General features: G+C 45.5%; 1 protein-coding gene across 6 annotated transcripts in view; it reads left to right on the forward strand.

The window, feature by feature from the left end:
- The window catches only part of LOC141085596 (serine/threonine-protein kinase BRSK2-like), a 443438-nt gene that overhangs the window by 229013 nt on the left and 192684 nt on the right, over nucleotides 1-21741 (forward strand). For 5 of the 6 annotated variants that reach the window (XM_073571101.1, XM_073571102.1, XM_073571105.1 and 2 more), the window contains exon 3: nucleotides 19792-19877. In XM_073571101.1, the coding sequence (XP_073427202.1) occupies nucleotides 19792-19877 (86 nt within the window). Of the gene's footprint in view, nucleotides 1-19791; nucleotides 19882-21741 lie in introns of all 6 variants that reach the window. The other variant, XM_073571104.1, reaches the window with a different exon arrangement.

Raw genomic sequence — 21741 nt, forward strand, 5'->3', positions numbered from 1 at the left:
TTAATGTCTCAGTGTTTTGGCATGCTCGACTGACTCACTTCCGAGCCACTTTACCAGGAGATCTAACTCCTCACCACAAGAAAGGTCCAGACCATGAATGGCGTTCCGGAATGAGGCTCGCCATGACCGATGGTTCTCGGGTTTGTCAGTGAACTTTACAAGTCCCTTTGTAACCAGTTCTTGGCGGGCAAGGAACTTTGCAAGGCGCATTGCTTCTGTTAAAGTCACAGGCTTTATAATGCTATTGAAGACATTGCTATAAATTCAGCCACCACTAGATGGTGCTATAATTAACCCAGCAATAATAAAACATTCTTTGCCCTATTAAGAGGGCAGAACACTAATCCCAACCCTAACCACAAGCCTAACCCTAATCCCAACCCTAACCCTAACCCTAATTCTAACCCAGACCCTAATAGAAAAATAAAAATATTTTATTTACTTTATTATTTGTCCCTACCTGGGGGGGTGATTTACTATTTTTTTTATTTTGAACACTGTGAGGGAGGGAAGGGGGAGCAGATGCTGACGGAGGCGGCAGATAGCCGCCGTCTGTCAGTGGCGGGGACAGATCGCCCCTTCAGTCGGTGTGGGGGGTCAAATAACTGTCTCCAGCCATGGCCGATGATATTTCAGCATCGGCCATGGCTGGATTGTAATATTACTATCACTCAAATTTCATTGATGAAATATTACTATCACTCAGATTGGCTGTTGAAAGTGAAATAGCCAATCAGAGAGATCGTATCCATGGGGGGGTGCAAAGCCACCCCCTGGGGTGAAGCACAAAGGGTCCTGTATCTGCAGGTCGGGTGACCTCTCAGTGACCCCGGTCACCCGACCCGCAGGAACGTGATTTATACCATGACGCCTACGTAGATGTCATGGGTCATAATTAGTGTTGAGCGATACCATCTGATATCCAGAAATATCGGATCCGATTGGATCGGCCCGATACACAAAAAGTATCGGGTATCGCCGATTCCAATACCGGAAGTCCCATTCAAGTCAATGGGACAGAAATATCGGATTTAAAAAAACCCTTTCTTTCCTTGTACCTCCAGTTCGGGAGGGGGGAAGAGTGTGGGCGGACACTGTGCGTGTCTGTGTGTGCGGGCGGGGTCTGTGTGGGCCTCTCGGGGGTCTGTACGGGCCTGCCGGGGGTCTGTGCCGGCGGTCTGTACGGGCCTGCCGGGGGTCTGTGCCGGCTGCCGGGGGTCTGTACAGGCCTGCCGGGGGTCTGTGCCGGCTGTCGGGGGGTCTGTGCCAGCTGCTGGTGGTCTGTATGGGCCTGCCGGGGGTCTGTGCCAGCTGCTGGCGGTCTGTACGGGCCTGCCGGGGGTCTGTGCCGGCTGCCGGGGGTCTGTATGGGCATGCCGGGGGTCTGTGCCGGCTACCGGCGGTCTGTAGGGCCTGCCGGGGGTCTGTGCCGGCTGCCGGGGGTCTGTGCCAGCTGCTGGCGGTCTGTATGGGCCTGCCGGGGGTCTGTGCCGGCTGCCGGGGGTCTGTACGGGCCTGCCGGGGGTCTGTGCCGGCTGCCGGGGGTCTGTGCCGGCTGCCGGGGGGTCTGTGCCAGCTGCCGGGGGTCTGTACAGGTCTGCCGGGGGGTCTGTGCCAGCTGCCGGGGGTCTGTATGGGCCTGCCGGGGGTCTGTGCCGGCTGCTGGGGGGTCTGTGCCAGCTGCTGGCGGTCTGTATGGGTCTGCTGGGGGTCTGTGCCGGCTGCCGGGGGGTCTGTGCCGGCTGTCGGGGGGGTCTGTGCCAGCTGCTGGCAGTCTGTATGGGCCTGCCGGGGGTCTGTGCCGGCGGTCTGTACGGGCCTGCCGGGGGTCTGTGCCGGCTGCTGGGGGGGTCTGTGCCAGCTGCTGGTGGTCTGTATGGGCCTGCCGGAGGGTCTGTGCCAGCTGCTGGCGGTCTGTATGGGCCTGCCGGGGCCTGTGCCGGCTGACGGGGGTCTGTACGGGCCTGCCGGGGGTCTGTGCCGGCTGCCGGCGGTCTGCAGGGCCTGCCGGGGTCTGTGCCGGCTGCCGGCGGTCTGTAGGGCCTGCCGGGGGTCTGTGCCGGCTGCCTGGGTGTCTGTGCCAGCTGCTGGCAGTCTGTATGGGCCTGCCGGGGGTCTGTGCCAGCTGCTGGTGGTCTGTACGGGCCTGCCGGGGGTCTGTGCCGGCTGCCTGGGGGTCTGTGCCAGCTGCTGGCAGTCTGTATGGGCCTGCCGGGGGTCTGTGCCGGCTGCCGGGGGGTCTGTGCCAGCTGCTGGCGATCTGTGCCAGCTGCTGGCGGTCTGTATGGGCCTGCCGGGGGTCTGTGCCAGCTGCCGGGGTCTGTACGGGCCTGCCGTGGGGTCTGTGCCGGCTGCCGGCGGTCTGTACGGGCCTGCCGGGGGTCTGTACGGGCCTGCCGGGGGTCTGTGCCGGCTTCTGGCGGTCTGTATGGGCCTGCCGGGGGTCTGTGCCGGCTGCCGGGGGGTCTGTGCCAGCTGCTGGCGGTCTGTATGGGCCTGCCGGGGGGCTGTGCCGGCTGCCGGGGGTCTGTACGGGCCTGCCGGGGGTCTGTGCCGGCTGCCGGGGGTCTGTGCCGGCTGCCGGGGGGTCTGTACGGGCCTGCCGGGGGTCTGTGCCAGCTGCCGGGGGTCTGTACAGGTCTGCCGGGGGGTCTGTGCCAGCTGCCGGGGGTCTGTATGGGCCTGCCGGGGGTCTGTGCCGGCTGCTGGGGGGTCTGTGCCAGCTGCTGGCGGTCTGTATGGGCCTGCTGGGGGTCTGTGCCGGCTGCCGGGGGGGTCTGTGCCAGCTGCTGGCAGTCTGTATGGGCCTGCCGGGGGTCTGTGCCGGCTGCTGGCGGTCTGTACGGGCCTGCCGGGGGTCTGTGCCGGCTGCTGGGGGGTCTGTGCCAGCTGCTGGTGGTCTGTATGGGCCTGCCGGGGGGTCTGTGCCAGCTGCTGGCGGTTTGTATGGGCCTGCCGGGGCCTGTGCCGGCTGACGGGGGTCTGTACAGGCCTGCCGGGGGTCTGTGCCGGCTGCCGGCGGTCTGCAGGGCCTGCCGGGGTCTGTGCCGGCTGCCGGCGGTCTGTAGGACCTGCCGGGGGTCTGTGCCGGCTGCCTGGGGGTCTGTGCCAGCTGCTGGCAGTCTGTATGGGCCTGCCGGGGGTCTGTGCTAGCTGCTGGCGGTCTGTACGGGCCTGCCGGGGGTCTGTGCCGGCTGCCGGGGGGTCTGTGCCAGCTGCTGGCGATCTGTGCCAGCTGCTGGCGGTCTGTATGGGCCTGCCGGGGGTCTGTGCCAGCTGCCGGGGTCTGTACGGGCCTGCCGTGGGGTCTGTGCCGGCTGCCGGCGGTCTGTACGGGCCTGCCGGGGGTCTGTACGGGCCTGCCGGGGGGTCTGTGCCGGCTGCTGGCGGTCTGTATGGGCCTGCCGGGGGTCTGTGCCGGCTGCCGGGGGGTCTGTGCCAGCTGCTGGTGGTCTGTATGGGCCTGCCGGGGGTCTGTGCCAGCTGCCGGGGATCTGTACGGGCCTGCCGGGGTCTGTGCCGGCTGCCGGCGGTCTGTAGGGCCTGCTGGGGGTCTGTGCCGGCTGCCGGGGGGTCTGTGCCAGCTGCTGACGGTCTGTATGGGCCTGCCGGGGTCTGTACGGGCCTGCCGGGGTCTGTGCCGGCTGCCGGGGGTCTGTACGGGCCTGCCGGGGGTGTGTGTGTGTGCAGGCATCATCCGATGGGACTACAAGTCCCATCGGGCGATGCCTGCTACAATGACAGTGATTGACACATTAGCCAATGATGGGACAGTAGTAGTCCCATCATCCGGCTAATGTGTTGAATGTAAAAAAAAAAAAAAAAACCACAAACATACATACTACATACATACTACATACATATAACATGCATACATACTACATATATTCTACATTCATACAGCATACATACATACTACATACATACTACATTCATACAACATACATACATACTACATTCATACAGCATACATACATGCTACATACATACATGCTACATACATACTACATACATGCAACATACATACAGCAAACATACATACTACATATATACTACATTCATACTACATACATACTACATATATACCACATTCATACAACATACATACATACTACATTCATACAACATGCATACATACATGCAACATACATAAAACATGCTACAGATCTACTACATGCATACTACATACAATACATTCATACAATTCATACATATAGACATACAGTACATATAACAGAGTACATACTCACCATTACTTGTCACATTGTTCCCCGAAGCCAGTGTCATCTGTGGAAAAAAATATGAAAAAAGCAAACCACCAAGTACTCCCTGTTCCGCAGAAATCCACGAGTGTCCCACGACGATCTCCCGTAGAGAACAGCAGCATCAGCTGATGCGACCGTTCTATAGGGGCTCCAGGAAACCAATGATGGCAGGTAGGAGTTAGGAGTGGTGGAAGGCACTAAAAAAATAAATAATTAAAGTGCCTTCGCCACTCGGGGTCCACCGTGCGGTGGATGACAAAACCGCTGCTGGGAGAGGCAGAGCACTAATATGCACAGGGTTCTAACTCACCCAGATGCAATAAGGCAAGCCCTGTTAAAGCACACAGAGCTGCACGGAAAAATAACACAAAATAGTGTCGCTGAGCCTGTTAACAGCACAGGATCTCAGCGGCACACGTGCGGTAGCCAGAAACCGGAGTAGTTAAGGATAGTCACTACAACTGAGCGGACTTACCGTGTACACGTGTGCTCAGCGGCGCAACTGCGCACGCCTGGAAAGGCTGCAACCGCTAATATCGCAAGCGCGATGCAGGACGCTAAGCTGCTGGAAGATGGAGCTTGTGCGCGTTGGCGTTAGCGCAGGTGCTGACAGAATACCACTCACACAGACGTAATAACCGAGGGAAGGGGTTTCATAATGAGTCAGTCACCAGTCCAAGCATCCGTCACCATTCACACAGCAGCAGTATAAAAAAAAAAAACTAACGCATGGCATAGCGGCCATGCACACTTTTTATAGTGTATGGGACCTGCCAGAAATCTCCAGAGCCCTGAGCTAAGCCAATGGAATCAGGAGCAGGACCTGAGCACCTGACTCCTGAACTCCAATGGGAGCTCGTCCCGTGGGCATGCTCAGAAGTTGGAAAAAAGGACTTAGCCTCTGGAGACAAATGTGAGAATCTGGATTCCCGCATAGGCAGCATAGAACCCAGATTCCTAACAGTAGGTATCCTTCCGCACTGTATTCCTCCGCCACTGTAAAAAAAAAAAAAAAATAGTCCCTAGTCTCACTTTTGGCATTGCTGTGTGAGAAAGTTCCCACGCAGCTTTTGCCATAAAGTGAGACTAGGGACTATTTTTTTTTTTTTAACAGTGGCGGAGGAATACAGTGCGGAAGGATACCTACCTCCCGTCATTGGATTCCTGGAGCCCCCTAGAGAATGGTCGCATCAGCTGATGCTGCTGTTCTCCACGGGAGATCGTCGTGTGACACTCGTGGATTTCTGCTGAACAGGGAGTATTTGGTGGTTTGTTTTTTTCATATTTTTTTCACAGATGACACTGGCTTCGGGGAACAATGTGACAAGTAATGGTAAGTATGTACTCTTTGTTATATGTGCTGTATGTCTATATGTATGTATTGTAGGAATGTATTGTATGTAGTATGTATGTAGTATATCTGTAGCATGTTTTATGTATGTTGTATATATGTAGTATGTATGCTGTATGAATGTAGTATGTATGTAGTATATCTGTAGCATGTTTTATGTATGTTGTATGTATGCTGTATGAATGCAGTATATATGTAGTATGTATGTAGTATGTATGTATGCTGTATGAATGTAGTATATATGCAGTATATCTGTAGCATGTTTTATGTATGTTGTATGTATGTAGTATGTATGTTGTATGAATGTAGTATATACAGTATGTATGTATGAATGTTGTATATATGTAGTATGTATGTTGTATGAATGCAGTATATATGTAGTATGTATGTAGTATGTATGTATGCTGTATGAATGTAGTATATATGTAGTATATCTGTAGCATGTTTTATGTATGTTGTATGTATGTAGTATGTATGTGTGCTGTATGAATGTAGTATATATGTAGTATGAATGTAGTATATATGTAGTATGTATGTATGAATGTTGTATATATGTAGTATGTATGTTGTATAAATGTAGTATATATGTAGTATGTTTGTATGTTGTATGAATGTAGTATATATGTAGTATGTATGTATGTTGTATGAATGTAGTATATATGTAGTATGTATGTATGCTGTATGAATGTAGTATAAATGTAGTATGTATGTAGTATGTATGCTGTATGAATGTAGTATATATGTAGTATGTATGTATGCTGTATAAATGCAGTATAAATGTAGTATGTATGTAGTATGTATGCTGTATGAATGTAGTATATATGAATTATGTATGTAGTATGTATGTATGCTGTATGAATGTATGCTGTATGAATGTAGTATATATGAAGTATGTATGTTGTATGAATGTAGTATATATGTAGTATGTATGTATGATGTATGAATGTAGTATATATGTAGTATGTATGTATGTTGTATGAATGTAGTATGTACAGTGGGGCAAAAAAGTATTTAGTCAGTCAGCAATAGTGCAAGTTCCACCACTTAAAAAGATGAGAGGCGTCTGTAATTTACATCATAGGTAGACCTCAACTATGGGAGACAAACTGAGAAAAAAAAATCCAGAAAATCACATTGTCTGTTTTTTTTTCATTTTATTTGCATATTATGGTGGAAAATAAGTATTTGGTCAGAAACAAGCAATCAAGATTTCTGGCTCTCACAGACCTATAACTTCTTCTTTAAGAGTCTCCTATTTCCTCCACTCATTACCTGTAGTAATGGCACCTGTTTAAACTTGTTATCAGTATAAAAAGACACCTGTGCACACCCTCAAACAGTCTGACTCCAAACTCCACTATGGTGAAGACCAAAGAGCTGTCAAAGGACACCAGAAACAAAATTGTAGCCCTGCACCAGGCTGGGAAGACTGAATCTGCAATAGCCAACCAGCTTGGAGTGAAGAAATCAACTGTGGGAGCAATAATTAGAAAATGGAAGACATACAAGACCACTGATAATCTCCCTCGATCTGGTGCTCCACGCAAAATCCCACCCCGTGGGGTCAGAATGATCACAAGAACGGTGAGCAAAAATCCCAGAACCACGCGGGGGGACCTAGTGAATGAACTGCAGAGAGCTGGGACCAATGTAACAAGGCCTACCATAAGTAACACACTACGCCACCATGGACTCAGATCCTGCAGTGCCAGACGTGTCCCACTGCTTAAGCCTGTACATGTCCGGGCCCGTCTGAAGTTTGCTAGAGAGCATTTGGATGATCCAGAGGAGTTTTGGGAGAATGTCCTATGGTCTGATGAAACCAAACTGGAACTGTTTGGTAGAAACACAACTTGTCGTGTTTGGAGGAAAAAGAATACTGAGTTGCATCCATCAAACACCATACCTACTGTAAAGCATGGTGGTGGAAACATCATGCTTTGGGGCTGTTTCTCTGCAAAGGGGCCAGGACGACTGATCCGGGTACATGAAAGAATGAATGGGGCCATGTATTGTGAGATTTTGAGTGCAAACCTCCTTCCATCAGCAAGGGCATTGATGATGAAATGTGGCTGGGTCTTTCAACATGACAATGATCCAAAGCACACCGCCAGGGCAACGAAGGAGTGGCTTCGTAAGAAGTATTTCAAGGTCCTGGAGTGGCCTAGCCAGTCTCCAGATCTCAACCCTATAGAAAACCTTTGGAGGGAGTTGAAAGTCCGTGTTGCCAAGCAAAAAGCCAAAAACATCACTGCTCTAGAGGAGATCTGCATGGAGGAATGGGCCAACATACCAACAACAGTGTGTGGCAACCTTGTGAAGACTTACAGAAAACGTTTGACCTCTGTCATTGCCAACAAAGGATATATCACAAAGTATTGAGATGAAATTTTGTTTCTGACCAAATACTTATTTTCCACCATAATATGCAAATAAAATGAAAAAAAAACAGACAATGTGATTTTCTGGATTTCTGGATTTTTTTTTCTCAGTTTGTCTCCCATAGTTGAGGTCTACCTATGATGTAAATTACAGACGCCTCTCATCTTTTTAAGTGGTGGAACTTGCACTATTGCTGACTGACTAAATACTTTTTTGCCCCACTGTATGTATGTTGTATGAATGTAGTATATATGTAGTATGTATGTATGCAGTATGAATGTAGTATAAATGTAGTATTTATGCTGTATGAATGTAGTATATATGAATTATGTATGTAGTATGTATGTATGCTGTATGAATGTAGTATATATGAAGTATGTATGTAGTATGTATGTTGTTTTTTTACATTCAACACATTAGCTGGATGATGGGACTACTACTGTCCCATCATTGGCTAATGTGTCAATCACTGTCATTGTAGCAGGCATCGCCCGATGGGACTTGTAGTCCCATCGGACGATGCCTGCACACACACAGACCTCCGGCAGGCCCGTACAGACCGCCGGCAGCCGGCACAAACCCTCGGCAGGCCCGTACAGACCGCCAGCAGCCGGCACAGGCCCCCGGAAGCCAGCACAAACCCCCGGCAGGCCCGTACAGACCACCGGCAGCCGGCACAGACCCCCGGCAGGCCCGTACAGACCCCCGACAGCCGGTACAGACCCCCGGCAGGCCGGCACTGACCGCACATTATGATGCGCACAGACCGCGCATCATGATGACATCATTTCAGCAGCCAATCACAGCCACAACAGTGACTCATTGCATTATGGGAACTTCCGATTCCGGTATTCGATATTGAAAAAATATCCGTACTCGGTATCAGAATTCCGATTCAGCGAATATCGGCCGATACCCGATATTTGCAGTATCGGAATGCTCAACACTAGACATAATGGTACAGGTTTTCATGATGCTTACGTAGGCGTCATGGGTCGGGAAGGGGTTAAAAAGCATGTTCAAGTTTGCTCAACAATATCTAGACAAGCCGGTGAAATACTGGGAGATAGTCTGGTCAGAGGAGACCAAAATTGAACTCTTTAGATGCCATAAAAATGCCATGTTTGGAGGCCAAAAGGCACTGCATATCTCCCCAAAAACACCATACCAACAGTAAAGTTTAGAGATGGGAACATCATGATGTGGGACTGTTATTCAGCATACAGCACTGACAAACTTCTTATAATTGAATGAAAGATGAATGGACAAATGTACCAAGACATTCTTGGAAAAAAATTTCTGTCACCTTTCACGAGGATGAAGATGAAAAGAGGGTGGACATTTCAGCAAGACATTGTTCTCAAACATACAGAGAACTAACTCTCAATTGGTTCCAGAGAAAGACAATTAAGCTGCTAGAATGGTACAGCCAATCACCTGACCTGAATCCAATAGAAAATGTATAAAAGGAACTAAAGCGCAGAGTTCATAGAAGGAGCTCACAGGACCTTCAAGAAGTGAAGAACATTTGGGTAGAAGAATGGGCCAAAATCACACTTGAGCAATGCCTACAACTAGTTTCTCCATACAGGAAGCATCTGGTTGCTTCATCACCAACAAAGTATTAATTTCATTTCAGTACGTGTGTTCAATACTTTCTCCTGTGCCATTTATTATTACACATAACTTATTCTAGGGACATCTACGTTTGATTTATTTGCCTATGTGGATTGGATGGGTTGATACCAATATCTGGTGAGAATTTCTTGCACCTTTAGAATTATAGTTACTTTGAAAATTGGTGACGTGATCAATACTTATTTCACACTCTGTATATAGTTTGGGGGGTAAAATACTGATGATAGATTCCCTTTAATGTTCAACCACATCCTAGAAAACTGCTTTGTGCTTGGTTTAAGAACTTACACTTCTGTGTGCAGTAGAGAGCCTGAGCCAGGGGTATAGGAGTTTCATGTCACTGTAAAGAGTAATTCTTTTAAATAAGGTCATATGTATAGCACTATCAATGCTTGCTTCTATAATTCGCCCCTAGGGTGAGTCACTTTATTTATGCCATGCTTTCACTCCTTGTATGTCATATGTGCGCAGCATCTCACGCATTCACAAAATGTAGTGTTAACATTTGGAAAGGTCTGTTCTAGGCTTGATTTATATTCAAGTACTTATGTCCATGGGGATGGGGGGAAGTAACAGTTAATCATGTTTGCTAGTTATAACTAGCTATGGAAAAATATGTAATTTTAGCGTTTTTGGTGATGAAAGCAACTAACAGCATTAAAGATAATTGGCACTGCTCAAACTTTTGACCATAGAGTGAAACCACCCTTGGACTGTGTGCAGGCACTGCATTTTTAAAGAGGACCTTTCACCAAGTTCTTTAACATGCGCCAGCTGGGAGCGCGTCACAAGTTCCGCCTATCAGCGCCCTTGTCGCGTGATCGCGAGGCACTAATGGTTTGTCATGAAAGCTGGGGGTCTGCATAAGACCCACATGCTTGTCATTATGATATCTCCTATGAACTTCGGCTCGTGGCCGGCGGAGAATGGTAATGGCAGGTCAGTTTAAGCACTTACTGAACATGGTAAATAGAAAACCCCAAAAACAATTGTGGAAATGCACTTTTTTTTGCAATTTCACAGCACTTGGAATTTTTCTCCAGTTACCCAGTACACTACAGTGAAGGAAATAATTATTTGATCCCTTGCTGAATTTGTAAGTTTGCCCACTGACAAAAATATGAACAGTATAATTTTAAGGGTAAGTTAATTTGAATATTGAGAGACAGACTGTCAAAAATAAAATCTAGAAAATCACAAATTATAGAAATGTACTTGCATTTTGCAGTGAGAAATGAATATTTGATCCCTGTGGCAAACAAGACTTAATACTTGGTGGCAAAACCCTTGTTGGCAAGCACAGTAGTCAGATGATTTTTGTAGTTGATAATGAGGTTTGCGCACATGCCAGGAGGAATTTTGGTCCACTCCTCTTTGCAGATCATCTCTAAATCATTAAGATTCTGAGGCTGTCGCTTGACAACTCGAAGCTTTAACTCCCTCCATGAGTTTCCTATGGAATTGAGGTCATGAGACTGTCTAGGCCACTCCATGACCTTAATGTGCTTCTTTTTGAGCCACTCCTTTGTTGCCTTAACTGTATGTTTTGGGTCATTGTCTAGCTGGAAAAAACTTAGCACTTAACTTTGGATGGATTAAATGTGTTTTAATGCAGTCAAGTTAAAAAAAAAAAACATTTCGGCCTCACTTGGCCTTCCTCAGTTACTATAGAAACAGAAAAATCAAATGGTGTAATGATGAGGACACACTCTAAATGACATACAAAAAAAAAAAATAAAGTATATACAATAGCCAAAAATTACAAAAGTCATGTTGGTATACTGACAAGGGTAGATGCAGAGAAATCCATACATTGCTCAAAATAACACAATTTATATGTTAAGGGATGAATAGGGAAGGAGACCTACCAGACTGCAGTAAGAAGTTGGTATCTTTTGTGAATTAGCAGTTGTGAAAGTTACAAGAATCTATAAAGGGTATGGAAAAAAATGTTTCTTTTGTCCAAATAGGATGTAGCAAGGGGTTAAAGGAAAAAATGGTGGCCTACAGCTTTAAATTCTGAGCTGTCATATGGATCGCTTAGATCATGGATGCCTGTGCTTGTGAAACCGTTCTGTGGGTGAAAAAATCAAATAGGGATGCACTGAAAGTAGATGAAAAAATTGTGCCCCAAGGGAGGGGAAGCTTACCTAGGGAGAAACAGGTATGTGCGTGTGACCTGCAGTGACGCGGAGTCCTCTGCTTGTCAGCTGTGCAGGATAGTGGCGCACAAACGTTGAAAAAAAGGAAGGGGCAGGAGCATACTACCCGTCCAGCCAATTGCACTGATTGAGTGTGCCCTCTTCATGTACACCATTTGATTTTTCTGTTTCTATAGTAACTGAGGAAAGCCAAGTGAGGCCGAAACTTTTTTTGTTTTTACTTGACTGCATTAAAACACATTTAATCCATCCAAAGTTGAGTGCCAAGTTTACTTTTCTTATCTATGAATGGTGTGGGAACCTAATTTTGCACCTTCTATAGTAGTGCATACGGTGTTTTCTCTCATTGTCCCACTGGAAGACCCAGCCACGGCCCATTTTTAATGTCCTGGCAGGGGGAAGGAGGTTGTCACTCATGATTTTACTGTACATGGCTCCATCCATTCTCCCATTGATGCGGTGAAGCAGTCTTGTGCCCTTAGCAGAGAAATACCCCTAAAACATAATGTTTCCACCTCCATGCTCGACAGTGGGGATGGTGTTATTTGGGTCACAGGCAGCATTTCTCTTCCTCCAAACATGGCGAGTTGAGTTGATGCCAAAGAGCACAATTTTTGCTTCATCTGACCACAGCACCTTCTCCCAATCACTCACAGAATCATCCAGGTGTTCATTGGCAAACTTCAGAAGTGCCTACACATGTCCCTTCTTGAGCAGGGGACCTTACGGGCACTGCAGAATTTTAAACCTTTATGACATACTGTGTTACCAATGGTTTTCTTGGAGACTGTGGTCCCAGCTGCCTTGAGATCATTATCAAGTTCCCCCTGTGTAGTTTTAAGTTGATCTCTCACCTTCCTCATGATCAAGGATAGCCCACGAGGTGAGATTTTGCATGGTGCCCCAGATCAATGTCGATTGACGGTCATTTTGTATTTCTTTCATTTTGTTACTATTAACAGTTGTCTCGCTCTCACCTAGCATCTTACTTATGGTTTTGTAGCCCATTCCAGCTTTGTGCAAGTCTATGATCTTGTCCGTGACATCCTTATAAAGCTGTTTGGTCTTGGCCATATTGTAGAGGTTAGAGTCTGACTGACTGATTGAGTCTGTGGACAGGAATCTTTTATAATGGTGACTATGTAAGACAGCTGTCTTTAATGCAGGTTATGAATTGATTAGGAGCGTCTAACGGGTCTGTAGGAGCCAGAACTCCTAATGGTTGGTAGGGGATCAAATACTTATTTCTCACTGCAAAATGCAAATAAATTTATATAATGTGATTTTTCTGGATTTATTTTTTATATTCTTCCTCTCAATGTTAAAATTAACTTACCCTTAATATTATAGACTGTTTATGTCTTTGTCAGTGGGCAAACTTACAAAATAAGCAAGGGATCAAATACTTATTTTCTTCACTGTATATGGTAAATCCAATGGTGTTGTTCAAAAGTACGACTTGTCCCACAAAAAACAAGCTCCCATATGGCTATGTGGATGGAAAAATAAAAGTTATTGCTCTGGGAAAACAGGAGGAAAAATTAAAAAAAACAACAAATCAGCAGCAGTCAAATATTTCCTTGGATTCAATAGGGAGATCTTAAACCCATGTCATTTGCTCCATTAATTTGTGTTTTTTTGTTTTGTGCTTTTTCACTTGTAGTTTTCTTCTTAGCTTTTTTTTTTTTTCAAAATTGTGGTTTGCTCTAGATATGGCAATTTTAGGCAGTTTGTGGTATTTCGCTACTATTGTTTTTTCCTTATGCTAAAAAACTAGGTTATGTTTCCACAATAAGCTTTTGATGTTGCAGCATTTTTGCACCCATTAGGTAAGGCCTGTTTCACACTTGCTTTTTTTTGCAGCGCGTTTTTCCCGCAAAAAAACGCATTGAAAAACGCATACAAAAGCATACAACTGCTGCATTTTTTTTCAAGCATTTTTATGAGCGTGCATGAAAAAAACGCAGCGTTTTTATGCGTTTGTATGCGTTTTTAGTGCGTTTTTACCGCGTTTGCGTTTTTTTCCAACATTAGGTGGCCCCTCACACTAACCCAAACCATGACTTTACTAACCCTAACCCTGACCCTAACCCTAACCCTAACCCTTAACCAAACCATACTTAACCCTAACCCTGACCCTAACCCTTAACCAAACCATACTTAACCCTAACCCAAACCCTAACTAACCTTAACCCTGACCCTAACCCTAACCCTAACCCTGACCCTAACCCTTAACCAAACCATACTTAACCCTAACCCTGACCCTAACCCTGACCCTAACCCTTAACCAAACCATACTTAACCCTAACCCTGACCCTGACCCTAACCCTAACCCTAACCATACTTAACCCTAACCCTGACCCTAACCCTTAACCAAACCATACTTAACCCTAACCCTAACCCTGACCCTAACCCTAACCCTAACCCTGACCCTAACCCTTAACCAAACCATACTTAACCCTAACCCTAACCCTAACCCTGACCCTAACCCTAACCCTAACCCTGACCCTAACCCTTAACCAAACCATACTTAACCCTAACCCTGACCCTAACCCTTAACCAAACCATACTTAACCCTAACCCTGACCCTGACCCTAACTCTTAACCAAACCATACTTAACCCTAACCCTGACCCTAACCCTGACCCTAACCCTAACCCTGACCCTAACCCTTAACCAAACCATACTTAACCCTAACCCTGACCCTAACCCTAACCCTAACCCTGACCCTAACCCTTAACCAAACCATACTTAACCCTAACCCTAACCCTGACCCTAACCCTAAACCCCCTTAACTAACCCTAACTTTACCCAAACCCCTAAATTCCATTGTCTAAACTAATGGTAAAAAAAAAACGCATGTGCAAAAAAACGCATACATAAGCATGCCAATGCGCACATATGCTCACCATAGACTTATAATGGGTGTCTTGCTGTAAAAAAATGCATTGCGCGCGCATGCGTTTTTTTGAGGCAAATCGGACGCACAAAAAATGCAACAAGTTGCATTTTGTGCGCCCGAGCGCATACCGCAAAAAAACGCATGCGCGGTAAAACGCGTACAAACGCATGTGTATGCGCACATAAGCGCATCCCATGCAAAGTATAGGAAAAAAAACGCATGCGCTATTTAGCGCTAAATTACCGCGAAAAAAACGCAAATGTGAAACCAGCCTAAATTGCATTTTTTCATTGCGTTTCAGTGTAAATTTTTTGCATGCATTTTTTTCTCACTTTTGATGCTGCGGTTTTTGTCTCTTTTTGGTCTGGCCAGTTTTAAATAAAGCTGCTGTTTTTGATACTTCCCGATATTTGGATTTAGCAAAACTTTACAAATACAGCCGTGTAGATGACATGCAGTTTTAGTGCTTTTCTGAAGCGGAAATGCAATAAAAACATGTGTGTTATTAACCTGCGTATCTTACGCATCTAATACAATTTTATGGGGAAAATCTTCACATAAAACTCAGCGTATCCATTAGAATAAGTAATACGTTGCGGATTTGGATTACCATGCCATGTTACCCCGAGAACTGCCATGCATGTGACAGGGGGTTATCTCCGGTCACTAGGCTAGTTCTCACAGTCAGCTGACCATGAGAACTACAGTGTAGGTGACCACCGGTGACCATCTACAAGCTCTGCTATCTCTGGTTGTCATGCATCCAGATGTAGCAGAGCTGAACTCGTCATGGGACACTCGTTATTAAGGACTACGTCAGACAGGAAGTATGTGTTTATTTTATTTTTTTATTTTTTTCAGGAGATCGAGGGCTTTGGGGAATTAGGCGTATAATAAAATGGCAAAACTGTGTGGTGTTTTATTTGATTGAAATACTTTTTTCTGGCTGTCTTTTTTGAACACTTTTCATACTATAGGATTAGTAATGGATAGGCGTCTTATTGACGCCTCTCCATTATTAACTGGGCTTGATGTCACCTTACAATCAAAGGTGACATTAACCCCTTATTACCCAATATGCAATCACTACACTACACCGCAGTGGGAAGAGAAAGTCTAAGTGCCAGAATTGGCGCATCTTACAGATGGTGTTTGTAGCCGGGGGGGGGCCCGATTATCCATGGCCCCTTCCGAGGCTATGAATATCAGCCCGCAGCTGTCTGCATAGCCTTTCTGTCTATTAATTATAGGGGGACCCCACATCATTTTTTGGGGGGTTCCCCTAGATTAGTAGCCAGTAAAGGCTATGCAGACAGCTGCGGGCTGATATTCAAAGCCTGGGAAGATTCACGGTATTAACCCCTTCCAAGGCTATAAACATCGGCCCCCAGTTGCTGGCTTTCCCTCTCTTGTGCAGAAAATTGGGCGGGAGAGCACAGGTCATTTTTTTTTTTTAAATTATTTATTTAAAAAAAACACAAAACTAAAGGACATTGCATATTAGGCCGGGGTCAGACTCAGACATGCGAGAAACTCGCACGAGTCTCACACCTCAGTACCCGGCACTGCACTTGGGACCGGAGCGTTCAGCTGCATAGAAATACTTGTAGCCGCACACTCCGGTCCCGAGTGCCGTCTATCTATTATTTCTCTATCGGTGTTTGTAAATATTCTTCAATTGAATATGTAAAAAAAGAGGTTGGACAAGGAAATGACATCACAATTCTTTTTTTTTGTTAAATAATATATCTTTATTTAGCTGGCTAGGAAGGGATAGCAGGCTAGTGTAGGGCTATCGTAGGTTATTGTATTGAGTTTGTTAATTGTGTTATTGCACTAGGGGGGTGTTTTTTACCTCAATTTATTAAAGTTTCATATTTTTAAAGGGATTATATGATTGCACTCTTCTGACTCCGGGAATCCCTCTTCTGGAACCAGGGCAGCAATTAATCCAGGAGACACGAGGTGCATAGGAACAGCAATTTCCTTAGTATTTCCTTAGAAATTTCAGGATTTCCTTAGTATTTCACAGGTGACGGAAGTATTATCAAGGCATCAGGAATTCTCTCACATGTGTAACACTATGGAAATCCTAAAAACATGACCTGTTGGGGTCCGCTAGGACTGGAGTTTGGAAATCACTGTTTTAGGCTATTAGACGGTATTTTCGGCAGTCCATTGCCCCAAGTATTAGGCCCACACTGTCCCTAGCAGCCTCTGACTTAATCCTGCTGCTTCACACACTGCCTTCCACACACTGACTGACTCTCACTTGCTGAACTTGCCACTAACACTCCGTTTCCTCTCACAAACCGGGCCAGCCATTGCATTTAACACTGTCTAAGCTAACTGATGTGGACTGACCTATGGACCTGTCTGCAGCAGGAGGGTAATGTACAGTGTGGTTGACGTGGACTACTGGGTTTGGCCACTAGGGGGAGACTAAAGACGACAGAAACAGAAGGAGGTGTAATACTGTAATTTGGCCACAAGATGGCAGCAGAGAGCAGTGAGAAAAGGGCTTTTGCATCAGCTTAAGGCTACGAAACCGCAGAGTCATGGGGGTGGGGTTACAGGAGCTCTAGAGGGGAATTCCCTGAGAGGGAATATAAGAAGGGGTAGAGAGTTCCAGTAGGAGTCAGTCCAGGGAGAGGAGCTCAGGAGACGAGAAGACTGAAGGGACTGATAACAGAGACGGTTAGGGGGGTGGCCCTGACAGGAGAACACACAGAACAGAGGAGACCCAGGGGTAACTGACGTACGGACTCGGAGGGGTGAAGCGCTGTGGTGGTAGGCCTAGGGCAGTAACAGTGAAAGAGCCGCGAGGGACGTCTATTAGGAAAAGGAAAAAAGCGAAGATACCCGGGCCTGTGTGTGGAGTCGAGCAGCTGCAGTGTGGTACTGCGGAGTCGAGCAGCTGCAGTGTGGTACTGCGGAGTCGAGCAGCTGCTGTGTGGTGCTGCGGGTCATCAAGAGGACGGCCAATAAAGAGGACCTGTTGAACGCACATCGGTGTCTGTCTCAAGTCTGTCTGCGGCGGAAAAAAGGACCACCCCCTAGTCGGCACACCTACCTACACATACATAAACATCAAATACATTTAACCCCTCAGGGAGCAGACCAACAGCCCCACCACTCCTTGGGAGGTTAAAAGTAGTGACTTCACAGTATAGAGTAAAAGACGACGATTGCAGTTTTCCTGAAGCCGCTTCACCAGGGAAAACTCAGCAGCTGTGCCAGCATCTAAAAGACCCTGTGTGCACATAGCCTAAGCTTTGAAAACGAAAGTCAACTGGTAGCAAAAACACTTCAAAATGCAAAGCCATAATATTTTACTATATCGTAACATTTGGCTGCAATGGTTTTGAACAAAAAATGTGAAAAATACGATTAAAATTAGTGCAAACGTTGTAGATAAAACCAGCTTTACTATAAGGGTATGTGCACACGTATGCAGAAAATTCCTAACTGAAAACCGGACTTCTTCCCAGAAAACGCGTGTGTTTTTCCGCTCGTTTTTTTCTGGAGCTTCCCCAGTCTCATAGAAAATAGTTAGAAATGCGGATTTTTCCGTGAAATTAATGAGCATGCTGCGCTTTTTACCACGATGCGTTTTTCACATGAGTCTCTCACATCAACACCCGATGCAGCCGAGTGTTGAATTGAGTGACTCGTGCGAATTTGTCACATCAGACACGGTAGTGTGATCCCGGCCTAAACTGAAATATATTGTGAGAAAAAGGTCTATGATGATAACACAAAGCTTATCTGTGTCATTAAACTTAAAGGTTTTGGTTAGTTTTTGACATTTTTTTATCATTGAAGTTAAAAATGTTGTCGATTTTCTGCGTCTGTGAGCTAAACTAGGTTACTTATTTAATTTTTATCACTTTTTTGAAGCAGTGTTTTTTTGCCTCTTTTTCATGTGTCATGTTTTAAATAAGGTTTGGAAAAGTGAAAATAGCCAGCTCACCATGGATAGGTACACGGGGCTCGGAACCTCGCCACTGTCTTGGCGCCTTAGAAATCCAAACAATGGTCCGGTTCAATGAGTGTATATGGTCCCAGTTTCATAAGTTTTTTTTCACTTATGAGAAAAAAGGTTTTCTACCTTATCCACCTGCATTGGCAAGTTTGATTTACACCATGAACTAAGGTGGAACATGTCTCCATTTTTTTTGCAGACAATACTAAAAATAATAGATCGCACCTGTACCAAAAAACAAGTGATTTCGGCCTTAGGCTTTATTTAGACATTGGTAATTGCTCAGTATTTTGCCTTTAGTATTTGGCACAAAATCTTCAAAAATCAGTTCTGCAGAAACTAACTGCAGCTTCTTAAAAAATAGTTCCGCTGTTTTTCATGACCAGAACTCTTAACAATTGGATCTGGTCACATGTATTTTTGCAACCGGAGTGGTCCACACAAAATCATGTAGACATGTACAACTTTGAGCCAATGCAAGTGTATAAGTCCGGAAAAAAGAGTTGCACATTGCTTGGATGCTGTCTGTTTTTCATGGAGTGTTACATAGAAAAAAAACAAAAAACTGATGATACTAGGACCAAACTAGGATGAAACTCTGACCAAAAATCACTGATGAAACTCGGTCAATTTTTCTTGTTCGAGAAGAAAATTGATATCTGAATGAGTTTAGTACTCATGAGCCAACGAGCTTGGAGAAGGCGTCCTCGACGCGCTCGGAGAAGGCGTCCTCGACGCGCTCCAATACTATTTTTGAGTCCCCGCAGCTGCATGGATGTTCCAACAGCCGCAACACATGCAGGGATTTCCTAACAAACAAGCAATCCCTGCATGTGTTGGGACTCGAACATATTTTTCCAGCACGCCGAAGACACTCGGTTAGCACCCGAGCATGCTCAGATAACACCTTATTCGAGCACGTTCGCTCATCGCTTATCAGCATACATCTTTTCTTCTTTGAAAGTAGCAGATCTGTTTAGACGATGTGAGTCGAAAAAGTGCCTAACCTTGAAAAAGTGAAAAGACAAATTCATCTCTGCTACATGTGCCTTTCATTTTGTGCTTGCCTCCAATATTGACCCTTGTGCTTTAATCCCTTTCCTGCAGGTGGAAAGAGAGATTGCAATCCTGAAGCTGATTGAACATCCCCACGTTCTCAAGCTGCATGATGTCTATGAGAATAAGAAATATTTGTAGGTATTTACAGACATTCCCTTGCTTCCACCAGTCTGCAGAGCTATGGGCATCTGTATTCCTTGGCATGAGAAGCGCATGCATTGTCTCTGCTTTAGGCAGCCTTTGCTTCTGAGCATTGCTTAGTAATCTGGATGTTATGTAAATTACATGCATCTTGCTTTTTAATGCCTTGCTGGTTTACAAAGACATATGATAACTGCTTGTTCTTCTTTTGTACGCCGTACATGAAATATTCAGAAGATTTTTTTTTTTTGTGTGCGCAAACTCGTTTGCCAGAATTGCTGTTGGCTCAACATCTCCTATTATGCCGATAATCTAGCATGAAAATAAGGGGAAGGGGGCACAGGAACAAAATCCTAATGACTAATTGTTCTGTTTTTATCTAAAGACCATTTTGATTAAATAAAAATAAAATTAGCCCTTAGATGGAATGTATTATCAGAAAATGATGCACTATTTAAATCAGGTTTATGCTACGTGTATTTTGTTTTTTCAAATCCTGATTTCTTTAGAAAAAAATTATACATTATATATAACTTTTGCAATTTTCACACTATTGGTGCTGTTCTAGGCTTATATTTTTATTTATACTTATATTTTTAAGAAAATTTACATGTACATTAGCAGCAATAGACTTACTCAGACACAGTGTTTTGTAATGAAGCACCTAATGAGCGTGTGCAAAGCTCATTGTGAATGGAAGGGATGTGATTGGAGGATCCTGCATTATTATCAGCCTGTATAGATGTGTTACCTGTCATTGTAATCCTGCCTCTGATGATAATGAACCTACTGAAAACTTTTCCTGATAGAACCAGAAGTATTGCCTTGATTCAGCATTTGGATTTTTTTTTTTTTGAGTCACTTTACTTTTGTCTTCTAGTATTCGCTGAGTTTTGACACAAAGTTCTTCAAAATAATGCCCATGGTTTATCCCAGTCAAAAATTGTCTTGTTTCTGTCTTTAAACTTTTTTTGAGATTTTCTTAGCACAAAATTTTTCACATTTTGCAAAATGTCACAAAAATTTCCACAATAAAAATATAGTGTACAAAGAAAAAAAAACAATCCAGGGGGAGATTGGGGGACTTTTGCAACAAACTTTTGAAAAACATCTGGAAACCCTAAACTTCATCCACATTGGCATATGTAGCAAAGGCGACCAAGGGAGGGTAGTCAGAGCCAGGTTCTTAAAGGCACAGTACTGGAATAGAGTCCACTGAGCCTTCTGTCAGCGAGCACTCCCCTGGTCCCTTGCGCAAAGACATCTGGGACCAATACAACCTTCCCCACGACGTACCTTGTTCTTGCTCCAGCCGCAGTAGTCCGGGCAAAACAGAGGCAGAAAAGGCAACCGTTGTTCAACAAGGAAAAAAACTTGTTTAATAGATGAAGGTAGAGTAGAAAGAAGACACAAGTACAATACAATACAGCAGTTGCAGCAATAGATCAGGGGAATTCCACGCACTGGAGTCTGGGCGCATCTCACACCCCTCCAGCGGGGGCCTATCCAGAGCCCTGGGGCCCATACTGCAGTCCTTTGCCTTTATGGATCAGTCCTTGGTTCCGGGCAACAGACCTCTCCCGTCCGGGGGTCTGGCAGTGCCCTGGGTCATATGCTGTGGCCAGGCAGTTCTCCCTAAGCAGCAGCTTCCTTGCACCTTGTGGTTGCTGCTGACCCAGCCCCTTAATTAACTGTTTCTTTCCCTAAGGCCAGGGTCACACTAACCGACGCAAAATACGGTCAGTATTTTACATGCGTAATACGGATGAATGGCCCCTAAACAGTGCTCCGTATGTCATCCGTAAGCAAGGTGTGGTCGCGTATTTTGCGCATGTAACCATCCGTATGTAATCCGTA

This window comes from Dendrobates tinctorius, unplaced genomic scaffold, assembly GCF_039654945.1.
Source record: "Dendrobates tinctorius isolate UK_male_01 unplaced genomic scaffold, ASM3965494v1 ptg000028l, whole genome shotgun sequence".
Lineage (NCBI taxonomy): Eukaryota > Metazoa > Chordata > Amphibia > Anura > Dendrobatidae > Dendrobates > Dendrobates tinctorius.